At 40.7% G+C, this 12,624-nt stretch overlaps 1 protein-coding gene across 3 annotated transcripts in view; it reads right to left on the minus strand.

Moving 5' to 3' along the window:
* LOC140478893 (chloride channel protein 2-like) overlaps positions 1-12,624 on the minus strand; it is a 609,305-nt gene that overhangs the window by 240,445 nt on the left and 356,236 nt on the right. For all 3 annotated transcript variants that reach the window (XM_072572491.1, XM_072572492.1, XM_072572493.1), the window contains one exon: positions 3,358-3,436. In XM_072572491.1, the coding sequence (XP_072428592.1) occupies positions 3,358-3,436 (79 nt within the window). The remainder of the gene's footprint in view (positions 1-3,357; positions 3,437-12,624) is intronic.

Genomic DNA, 12,624 nt, shown 5'->3' on the forward strand with positions numbered 1-12,624 from the left:
TAAATAGCCTCTCAGCGCAGATTGACAACTTTGATTATCAGGCTTCAATGGATATCAAGAAATGTCCCAATTTGTTGCCGTGGCCACAGTGAGTTTTTTTTCTCTGTTGGGCAGTGATATTGCTGCATTCCTGACCATGAGACAACAACAGTTCCAACTGTTCTACATTATAAACTTCCAGCTCCGCACTGGTACCAACACCTTCATCAGTATGATATCAATATCAACCCCACCACCCTTAGCCACTGCTCCTAAATTGAAGTACTTGAAAAAAGTATTAGTAGGGGAATTAGAGGTGCCCTGTTCTCATTCGCAGGTGTTTATCAGCCACATTTGGGAACAGAAGTAAATGTATGTCACCATACCAGTTGATTAGTTGATGCATTTATTCTCCAAAACAACAATGGTATACAGCAACACATTGTCACCTGACCATAGATGATGTTGAATGTTTCCTAAAACTACTCCTATTATATGGTCAGAGTATTGCATGAGAAAGGAATGCTAGGATGATCGACAGCCAGCATAACTTCACTTGTTGCATCTGTCAAGGTACTGCTAACTGTGTGCAGATCTTGTGACACTGAACCAGCATAGCCATGGACAATTATATTACATGGTACAATCAGTCGACAGCCATAACTAGCACAGCCTGGAACAATATTAGTCTGTGGTTGCTTTAAACCTATCTTCATCTCCTCCCACCCATGCTGCAAATGTTAAGCAATGGGAATGGTGACTAGCAATGGCCAAAAGGCCAACTTGCTCAAAACATTTTACCGCATCACCTTAGTAGTCATCTGACAGGGTTAGCTGTAGCAACACTTGCCTGCATTTGGGTTTCTGCACATCATTTCTTAATCCACTTATCACTTTTACATGCTGGTTGAATAAGATGAGATAAACAAAGTCGGTGGAAAACTCTAGTGGAGCATAAACATTGGCTGAATAGCTTGTTTCTATACCATATGTTGTATCGGTACAATTCCCCCACCCTGGAGGTGGGAAGAAAGGTATGAGTAGGGGAAATGATGAACAAGTTGGCCCTGGAGGGAAACTCACATCTTTTTTGCCATGCTGGGCAAAAAGGGTCCAATGGAGACCCTTGTTAGCAATTTAAGGCCTTAAGTAAGCAAACAATGTCAGTTTAAGTGCCTCAGCTTTCCACCTTCCCAATAATCTGTCTCTGTCTTTGCCTCTTTTACGCAGTTTAATGCAGAGAGAACCATTACTAACTGAAACAGAGTTGCTACACCATTATAAGGCAGGCTAGGAAGGTGGCTAGTTTTTTGACTTGGAAACAATAATGACCTGCCTACTGTGTTGCATGGCACAGCATCCATTAACCAAATCTGGGGGCATTTGGTGGCCTCCGAAAGACACTCACCTGCCATTGCTACCAATTGACAGGCAGTTTCTGGCAACCCCAGTTAAGGCAGGTCACTCTTGCCCCTCACTTGCCTCTGAGCTGATTGGCCAGCAATTGGGCAAGTTCCCTCACCAATGGGGGTGACATGTTAGTCACCTTAACATACGTGCCCCCACTTTTGGAAAAACAATAGAAAATATTCTAACGTTTTCTGTTTCAGCCTATATAATATTCAATGGGTTCAGGAAACTCATCTGCTAAGTTGTCCTCATTTCTTCAGAGAATTTTCGACTTCCATTAACAGTATGGTTCCTGAATATATCCAAAGCTTTATTTGGAAATATTCTAATGAGCTGACATCAGAAAATTGTAAGCAATCAGTAACTGGTTTGTTTAGAACCAGCTTTAACCCATTCTAACCTGTAACTGTAGAAAGAATGGCCTATTGCACGTTATCTGGAGTTTTCAACCAAAACTTTGTCAAACGTCATTGTGTACATTTGATCTATACTGTGCCAGATAAGCAGGCAAAAGAGAATTATTAAACTTATAAGGATTGGAACCTACAATAGAATTTGATCCTATTTCTTACTATTGGAAACTGCTGTGCTTTTCTAAAAAAAACTTAAGTCAAATTCATCATGATGTTCAGAAAATTGGAAAGAAAAGTTTGACATGCTTTTGAGAGTCATTCAACAACAATGATGGAAAACAGAGTTCACATTAGCTTTTGAAAAACATGGTTAAAGTTTAGTGCGTCCAAAACTTTGCTGCTCCTGATTAGAATTCAATGCCAGGATCCATTCCCTCCAGGAACCAGCTGTCTGCTGTCTACAAACATGTCACTGGAGCAGATGAATTGATAATACTTAAGACAGATTTTAATGTTTATGCTGGAAATGCAAGAGCTGTTGCAGCTGTACCTCAATCTTTGGAAACTGTGTGCAGAGTACCAGTTACAAAGCTTCTCCTAAAACACCCTCTGCTTGTATGCAACAATATCATGGAACTCTGTCTTTGCCTCTTTTACGCAGCAAGTTTAATGCAGAGAGAACCATTACTAACTGAAACAGAGTTGCTACACCATTATAAAGCAGTGGACAATCTCAGGCTTGCCAATTGGCCTCTAAGCTTAATTTTGTCAAGTCTCCCTGCTGTCAGCAACAGCCAGGGTTGTTGCGAGACATCTGTTGTTGCAGCTGCTTACAGTTTCAGCCTATTTTTGCACTTACTGGCCAAAGAGAAATACTAGCAAGCAAATGTGTTCTTGGACCTGAAATCGATGATATTTTCAAAAATGTAAAATTATATAGTTTTAATGGTTGCCAAAAATCAAAATATTAATTAACCTGTAACCAAGATATACTATTTATTTTAATGAATTTGCAAAGTAACTGGTAAAATATTCTGTTCTCTTCATATTTGACAGTTTGCTTACTCGTTCAGTTTTAGTGATTTAATGGTTATTCACAGAGAACAAGTAACTCATCGATCTATAACATGATCAACATGCAAACCGGGGGGATGTGACGGTGGTGGGAAACATTGTTACACATCAGAACCTTCTACAATTTTAGTAGGCTGTTTTAATCACTTTTAATTCATTTCACTATCTTTCCTTATATATTTTTTAACATCACATGCAAACATGAATTCTTACTTAGGTGATGGTTTCCTTTGTTCTAGAAAAAAAACACGTTAAATAACTAGCAGTTTTTCAATATAAGAATGCAGCTTTGAATTTTAATCCTAATGAATCTTAAATGGTTCGTTTCTTGTAAGATGAGATAACTGAATGCCACAGCAACATAAGCCTGAAGATGAAGATAAATTCCACTTTCGTGAATTGATTGTGTTTTTTTAAATCTGTGAAATTTGAATATGAATATCAGAACTGACACCGCCCACATTAGTCGGCAGTACCTTGTAAAGGAGTACATGCATTTTAGATTCCTTTCAACTTTTCGAGATAAACATGATATTCTTACCTCCTATTGGTGCAGCAAAGCAACAGCCAACTCCGACAGCACAAGCAGCTGCCAGCATCTCAATGTTTCTGGATTCATTCTAAATAAAAGTCAATAAAGGTGTAATTAAAACAGGTTGTTTTTTCCGGCCATGTCCATAGAAATAGAACTGTCATTGTTTAAAAGATCTTGGAAATTTCACATCATGCAGTGCCACCATTTCTTAAATAAAAGGAATGAACAAAATGTAACTAAAAATCTAGGAATTAAATGAAAAATCGCATTTAATGCAATAGTATTGTAGTGCAAACAGAAACTTCTAGATGGATGACTGGAACATTTTGTGTTGAACTGGTTTCACATAGGCTGTGTGGGGGAGAAGGATACTTGCCCTTGCTGTCCTGTACAGGAGAGATGCCTCTCGGTATCAGTGGGGCTGAGGATGACAGAGTCTGTGGCATTTCACAATACTTGAAAATACTGAGGATGATAATATGGGACTAGCTAATGCCCTCCCCTTATTTCTTACTTCACCATCACCCTGCTGTTTGGATACCAAAAATCTGACTATAGACCTCTTATTTTCCACCCCAACTCTCTTCCCTCAACCAAACTTCTCACTTCTAAATTTTCCACAGCAATTTGCACACAGGAACCACCTCTGGACAGCAATACTTTTCCCTGGAGGAGAAGAGAGAGCTATCTTGCAGCAGAGGCTGGAAACTCACTGAACAGCGACTCCACCTGGTTGCTAATGGTACAGTGTCTGCCAAAGGCCTAGTATTGTTGTTGGATTCTGTGGACTGGAGGTCACTGGGGACGGGTTGGCGAAGGTGTCAAGAAAAGGTGGATGATTCTCACTTCCCCGCGCCTACTTTTCAATGTCGGGTCTTTGAACAAAAGACAATCCCACCCAAGGGAAAGTGAAACAGTCACACATAGGTTTGCTTCTCAACCTCACTGCAAGGTGAGACCTTTGTATGTCACTGGGTTAACACCAGCAGTAGAGGAGGAACCCTTTAATTGGGCATTAATTGCATATTTATGCACCTCAACTGGCGATGGGGCAGAAAGGCTATCCATGGACTTCATTAGGTGGAGGTGAGAAGTTGTGAATCCTCACCCTGTGGTCCCTGGGTGAGTTAAATATCTCTGCCCAGCAAAATGGGCTATAGAGGAGGCTATTACATTCCATTCTGTCTTTTAAATTTACTGTTCCTCAGCTTTCCCTACGAACTTGTTCTGGACCCCTTAGCAGTTGTGTGAAACTCTACTCCTTTTCTTGCTACTTATTTCCTGATTTTAAACTTTTGCTGCCAGTTTTTGATTTGACAACACAAAGAGCAGTTTGCCAGGATCAACTTGATCACGTCTTGGAGTCATGGAGGCATGGAGTCATTGAGATGTACAGCACAGAAACAGACCCTTCGACCCAACCCGTCCATGCCAACCAGATATCCCAACCAATCTAGTCCTATCCGCCAGCACCCGGCCCGTATCCCTCCAAACCCTTCCTATTTATATACCCATCCAGATACCTTTTAAATGTTGCAATTGTACTACCCTCCACCACTTCCTCTGGCAGCTCATTCCATACATGTACCACCCTCTGTGTGAAAATGTTGCCCCTTAAGTCTCTTTCATATCTTTCTCCGCTCACCCTAAACCTATGCCCTCAAGTTCTGGACTCACTCACCCCAGGGAAAAAAAACTGTGTCTATTTATTCTGTCCATGCCCCTCACGATTTTATAAACCTTTATAAGGTCATCCCTCAGCCTTCAATGTTCCAGGGGAAACAGCCCTAGCCTCTTCAACCTCTCCCTGGAGGTCAAATTCTTCAACCCTGGTACAATCCTTGTAAATCTTTTCTGAACCCTTTCAAGTTTCACAATATCTTTCCTATTGATGGGAGACCAGAACTGTACACAATACTCCCACAGTGGCCTAACCAATGTCCTGTACAGCTGCAATATGACCTCCCAACTATTGTACTCAATAAAGGAAAGCATACCAAACACCTTCTTCACTATCCTATCTACCTGTGACTCCACTAGTGTGGAGCTATGAACCTCCACTCCAAGGTCTCTTTCTTCAGCAATACACCTTAGGACCTTACCACTAAGTATATAGGACCTGCTAAGATTTGCTTTTCCAAAACGCAACACCTCACATTTATCTAAATTAAACTCCATCTGACACTTCTCAACCCATTGGCCCATCTGATCAAGATCCCCTTATAATCTGAGGTAACCTTCTTCATTGTCCACTACACCTCCAATTTTGGGGTCATCTGCAAACTTACTAACTATATGCTCACATCCAAATAATTTATTTAAATGATGAAATGTAGTGGATCTCGCACCGATTCTTGTGGCACTTCACTGGTCACAGGCCTCCAGTCTGAAAAGTCCTCTACCACCACCACCCTCTACCGTCTACCTTTAAGCCAGTGCTGTATCTAAATGACTAGTTCTCCCTGTATTCCATGAAATCCAATCTTGCTAACCAGTCTCCCATGGGGAACCTTGTCGAACACCTTACTGAAGTCCATATAGATCACATCTACCACTCTGCCCTCATCAATCCTCTTTGTTACTTCTTCAAAAAACTTAATTAAGTTTGTGAGACATGATTTCCCATGCATAAAGCCATGTTGACTATCCCTAATCAGTCCTTGTCTTTCCAAATACATGGACATCCTGTACCTCAGGATTCCCTCCAACATCCTGCCCACCATCGATAACAAGCTCACTGGACTATAGTTCCCTGGCTTGTCCTGACCATCTTTCTTAAACGGTGGCATCACGTTAGCCAACCCCCAGTCTTCTGGAACCTCACCAGTGACTATCGATGATACAAGTATCTCGTAGGTGTTCAAGGTTTGTGAGAAAATTTGTAGCTCGGGTGCTCGTTGTGATCCTGTTCACCGAGCTGGGAATTTGTGTTGCAGACATTTCGTCCCCTGTCTAGTTGACATCCTCAGTGCTTGGGAGCCTCCTGTGAAGCGCTTCTGTGACCTTTCCTCCGGCATTTGTAGTGGTTTGAATGTGCCGCTTCCGGTTGTCAGTTCCAGCTGTTCGTTGCAGTGGTCGGTATATTGGGTCCAGGTCGATGTGCTTATTGATTGAATCTGTGGATGAGTTCCCTGGCTGTTCTCTGTTTGGCTTGTCCTATAATGTTGTCCCAGTCAAATTCATGTTGCTTATCATTACAACATTACTACTATACATTACACAAATTCCCAGCTCGGCGAACAGAACCACAACAACAAATATCTCAGTAAGAGGCCCATCAATCACTTTCCTAGCTTCCCACAGAGTTCTAGGGTACACCTGATCAGTTCCTGGGGAAGTATCCACTTTTATGCATTTCAAGACATCCAGCACTTCCTCCTCTGTAATATGGACATTTTTCAAGATGTCACCATCTATTTCTCTACATTCTCTATCTTCCATATTGTTTTCCACGGTAAATACTCGTTTAGTATCTCCCTGATCTCCTGCGGCTCCACACAAATGCCACCTTGCTGATTATTGAGGGACCCCACTCTCTCCCTAGTGACCCTTTTGTTCTTAATGTATTTGTAAAAGCCCTTTGGATTCTCCTTAACTCTATTTGCCAAAGCTATCCCATGTCTCCTTTTTGCTCTCCTGATTTCTCTCAAATATACTCCTACTGCCTTTATACTGTAAGGATTCACTCGATCTATCCTGTCTACACCTGACATAGGCTTCCTTCTTTTTCTTAACCAAACCCTCAATTTCTTTAGTCATCCAGCATTCCCTATACCTACCAGCCTTTCCTTTCACCCTAACAGGAATATACTTTCTCTGGACTCTCATTATCTCATTGCTGAAGGCTTCCCATTTTCCAGCTGTCCCTTTACCTGCGAACATCTGCCCCCAATCAGCTTTTGAAAGTTCTTGCCTAATACCGTCAAAATTAGCCTTCTTCCATTTTAGAACTTCAACTTTTAGATCTGGTCTATCCTTTTCCATCACTATTTTAAAACTAATAGAATTATGGTTACTGGCCTCAAAGTGTTCCCCCACTGACACCTCAGTCATCTGTCCTGCCTTATTTCCCAAGAGTAGGTCACGTTTTACATCTTCTCTATTAGGAACATCCATATACTGAATCAGAAAATGTTCTTGTACAGACTTAACAAATTCCTCTCCATCTAAATTATGGCAGTCCCAGTCTATGTTTGGAAAGTTAAAATTCCCTACCATAGCCACCCTATTATTCTTACAGATAGCTGAGATCTCTTTACAAATTTGTTTCTCAATTTCCCTCTGACTATTAGTGGGTCTATTATACAATCCCAATAAGGTTACCATCCCTTTCTTATTTCTCAGTTCCACCCAAGTAAGCTCCATTTAGGAATTGAAATAACAGCACAGAGGCCAGTATCCTGTCATCAAGTCACCTTATATTTATATGTGCACAGTACTCTGGCTGTGACCAGTCAGCTCGGAGTCAGTCCCTGAAGTTAGGGATCTCTCTGAATCCCTTGTTTATATCTGTCAGCCAGGGCTCCCTCATTGACCCAGCTCAACAACCTGAATCAAGGATCTCATTGTCAATGAGGTCCACCTGGTTTCAATCACTACAGGAACCTTCAAATGTAGCTACTTTCTAAACAAAATAACTCCACCTTGTCACAATGTAGATGTTTTTATGCCCAGAATCATCTCTTGACGGCAATGATTTTGTTCCAATGAATAAGTTATCCTGTGTTACCTCTCGATTCCAAATAGGACAAGAAATGCAATATCATTCTTTGTCTAATACTTAAAGCTGAATTTTTATTCAAGGGCGGGAGCCCAACATTTGGTGTACTTCCAGATTCCTAACCTAGTGTTATCTTGTTGCCTGTTTCCAAATTGATTTTTGATGAGCAGGACAATTAGTCAGCAGAATGTGCATTCACCCTTCAACTAATGGGCTGATGAGCTCCAGAAGTTGAGGGCTAATAAGTGGGCCTCCAGAAATTACATATTGGCAACAGCACTGTCTGAAGAACAACGGGGTGTCTCAAGACAGAGGCTCCCTCAGAAGAGATTTTAACAATGTTGAGTATTAAAAAAGCTAAAGCTGCCAAGACTTCATCCTAGTGGAGCAATTTCTCCATTTGCGGGGAACATGAAAATAGATTGCATGAGCTTCTATGGGCATACAGAATGGAAAAGATTAGCAAAGACAAACGTGGGTCTATTAGCACCAAGAGGATTTATAATGGACAATTACAAAATAACAGAGAAGTTCAGTAATTATTGTGTTCCTATCTTCATAGAGGAAGCTACATAAAAGCTCAGAAATAATATAGATCCAAGGATTGGTGAAAATGAGAAACTAAAAGAAGTTAATATTAGTTTAAAAAATTGGATTGGCAAAATCACGAAAACTAAAATTTGACAAAGTCTAGGCACCCAATAATTTACATGTTGAAAGAGTTGAAAGGTGAGTATAGAGAAAACAAATGCATTGTGGTCATCTTTCAAAACTGTAGAGAGTCTGGGATGGTGCAAATGTAACCTTACTGCTTTAGAAAAGAAGATAGGAAAAATAGACAAAGATATACAGGCCTGTTCACCTGAGATCAGAGGTAGGGAAAACACTCAAAAATATTTTAAAGGATGCGGAAACTGAACGCTTACAAAATAGTTATCTGACTGGACAAAGTTAACATGGATTTATAAAGGGGACGAACATATTTGACAAAGCTGTTAAAATTTTTCAAATATGTTATTAGCAGAGTAAGTAAGGGGATTCAATCAATGTGCCATAATTAGATTTTCAAAAGCTTTCAGTAAGGTTCCACAAAGTAGAAAAAGCAATTACAGCACATGAGATAAAGGATGATATCCTGGCATGGATTGAGGATTAGTAATTGGAAGGTCAATAGAGTAAGACTAAATGGATTATTTATGTATTTGCAGGTTTTGATTAGTCGGGTACCACAAGAATCAATGTTTGGGCCCAGATTTTCACAGTCTATCAATGATTAGGATGTGGGGATCAAAAGTGATACTTCAAAGTTTGTGGATGACATTAACCTCAGTGGGAATGTGTGTTGTATTGTTGATACAAGAAGGGTTTAAGAGGATTCTGATAGGCTAATTGAATGGGTAAGATACTGGCAGATGGAAGATAATGTGGACACATACTAGGTCATCTACTTTGGTAGGAGGAATCAGCAATTCTTAAATGGTGAGAGCTCAGGGAAGTGTTAAAGTCCAAAGGTCTGGGTGTCCTTGTTCATTCATTACTGAAGGTTCACATGCAAATTGTACAAGCAACTTGAAAAGGAAACAGCTTACTGGCCTTTATTGCAAGAGTATAGCCTGGCTTCAAAGGAGACTCTGCATGTGGGGTAATATGTGCAGCCTTGGTCCCCATGCATAATGAAGGATGAACCTTTCTAAAAGGAACAGCAGCACACAATCAGTAAATTCCTGGGATAACAAAACTGTCCTATGAGGAGACAACTTGTATTGAATAAAGTTGAGATAAATGAGAGGTGGCCTAATTTAAACTTAGAAAATTCTTAAAGGGCTAGACGCAGAAAGCTGGTTTCCTCTGGTTGGGGAAGGTATAGAGCCAGCAGAGGAGTCTTGGAAAAAAGAGCAAGCCACTTAGGATTGAGATGAGGAAGAATTTCTTCACTTCTAGGGTAGTGAATATTTGGAACTCTCCACCCCAGAGGCCTATGGACATTCAGTCATTAATTACGCTCAAGACGTATCACAAAATCTATCAAGCCCTAACAATAGCAAGGGATGTAATGATAGAGTGGGAAAAATGGTGCTGAGGTAAAAAAATCAGCAATGGTCTGGAATGGTAGAGAAGGCCCAAGGGGCTGAATGGCCTATACCCTGCTTCTGTGATTCATTGCTCCTGGCAGCTGCAGCTAGATAGAGCCTTGGCAATCCTCCTGAGGCAGGCCTGCTGTGGGATAGGCCAGCTCCATCATTTGGCCACGGTTTGGTCTCAGTGGGCTCCCAGCAGGCTGAACTGAAACTTTCTGCCAAGCAAGATGAATAGGCTTTTTAACTCACTGATCATCTACGTGCTGCTGTAGGCAGCTGCCATCACCAGAAACTTTAATTTATGATCATCTCAGAATAAAAACAGTCCAGATACAGGTTCAAGGATAAAGACAATGACTGCTTATGAGAAGCTGAAAATCCTCCTGATTCTGTGATAATTTATAAATTTAGCACTTTATTACTGTTAATTGAATCAACTTTCTTACTTGCCTTTTTAATGGCAGATTTAAATACTTGAATTATGCATTATTGTCCCTAGAATCTTATTTGGATCATTTGGAATTTTTGTTTTTGACCCATTTTTCCTCTCTTGGTATCTGCTCTCTTATTGATTATTTTACACTGACCCCCATCAAACTCTGTTTAACCCAATCCACTATACCCTGTGATATTCCACACTCTGATGAATGATCTGTGTTCACCAAAGGACTCAGTTTATATGCTTATATTTCCACCTCAATGATTTGCAGGCACAGCATGACATGGACTCTTTTTCCTTCACCTTCGCCTCTATTCTCGTTTACTTAGGGAGGAATCCTGTCCCCCCTTCAAAGACCTTTTTACCTGTCTCTAGTACTCTTCCACCCTGGAACCTCCTTCTGGTCTCTTACCTGTCCTTGGTCTCTACATCGATAACTGTCACCATGATGCCAGCTATCTCAATTTTTGCCACACTGAACTTATTTACTCCTATCTTGACTCTTTGTGTCTAACCTCATCCAGTCTCTTCCTACTTACATTCAGAATTCTTCTGATGCTTTATGTCAGTTTCACTATTTCCAGTTTCCCAGCTCTAGCCTCCTCCTCCTCTTCATTATAGACATATAATCCTTCACATGTCTGTCCTCCATCAGGATGGTCCAATAGCTCTTCATTTCTTTCTGGGAGGAGGCCTGAATGGTCCTCATTCACCATCACTGGCCTTCATTGGGCCAAGTTGATCTTCACTTTGAACAGTTTCTTCTTTAACTAATCTCACCTTCTCCTAGTAAAAAGTACCCACCTGGGATTTCAGTTACGTCTGTCCCTTTGTGGAGTTTGTGAAACATTGCTTATTCCAGTCCTATTTAAGACCTACCATGACTCTTTCTCCAATTTGGTGAGGTCATCATCTGCAGTGCTTTCTTCACTCATTCAGAATTGGAAAAGCTCATGAAATTTGCTTACAAATCCCATCTTTCTCTCACCCTCATCTGGTCAATCACTGACTTTTTCCTTACTTGACTATTCTGTTTCCATTTCTCAGGATAGGCTGTCTACTTTTATCCATTACAAACCCACCTATTCCCACAGTTACTTGACTAGACTTGCTCACATCCTGCTTTCTGTAAGAACTCCATTTCATTCTCCCAGTTTCTTAGTCTCTGTCACATCAGTTCCAACTGCAATACAAGTTGTAGGTTAGAAGAAGTTATACCTGACTCAAAATGTTAACTGTTTCGCTCCAAAGATGCTGCTTGTTGAGTTTCTCCAGCATTTTGTATATCGGTTACTGGCAGGGGTACCTGTCCAGTGAACTTAAGCTGAGAAATATAAATAAATGAGGGACAGAAAGGCACAAGCTCCCCCATTCCAGATTTCCTTCCTTCAACTCTTGCACTTCCTTTCTGTCTCTTCACTTAATATGAACTACAAAACCTACTTGCTCAACTAAGGTTTTGGTCACCCATCTAAATTTGGTGCAAAGGGGAACAGAGGTGCTTTTACTAGGATTTACCGCAAGAAATAACCTCACCAAACCAACAGCTGAGTTAGAAAGGACAAAAGATGTGGATCAAGAGTGACCTATGGACCCATAGTGTGATACAAGTGCAGGGAAAGCAACCGAGTAGTGTGTAGGATTGATGAATATTGCCAATCTTTAAAGTAACTGCAAAGTCTTCAGTTTGCATTTCAGTGTCCAACAGTTTTCTTCTCTTTGTCCTCAAAAATATTTTTGTGATTTTTCTCTCTTTCTGCTTTTTAAAAACAAAATTTCATTACCGTGTAGTGTAAAAAGCAGAAAATCTCAAGCAATCCATTAATAAGGGAAATCAGATGTGACATGAGGGGTGATGTGTTGCTGCTGCTGCATGTGGAAACTCCTGGACACCAATGTGAGCCAGAACAAATACTAAGTGCGTGGAGCTTGAGGAACTCCGGATCCAAGTTGAAGAGGAGGAATCTGAGCTAAAGACATTGTTCACAGGGAAGGTTATGTGAAACTGTGGTCCAGACTTTGGTCACATACGTCAG

Source organism: Chiloscyllium punctatum, chromosome 6, assembly GCF_047496795.1.
Source record: "Chiloscyllium punctatum isolate Juve2018m chromosome 6, sChiPun1.3, whole genome shotgun sequence".
NCBI classification, from domain to species: domain Eukaryota; kingdom Metazoa; phylum Chordata; class Chondrichthyes; order Orectolobiformes; family Hemiscylliidae; genus Chiloscyllium; species Chiloscyllium punctatum.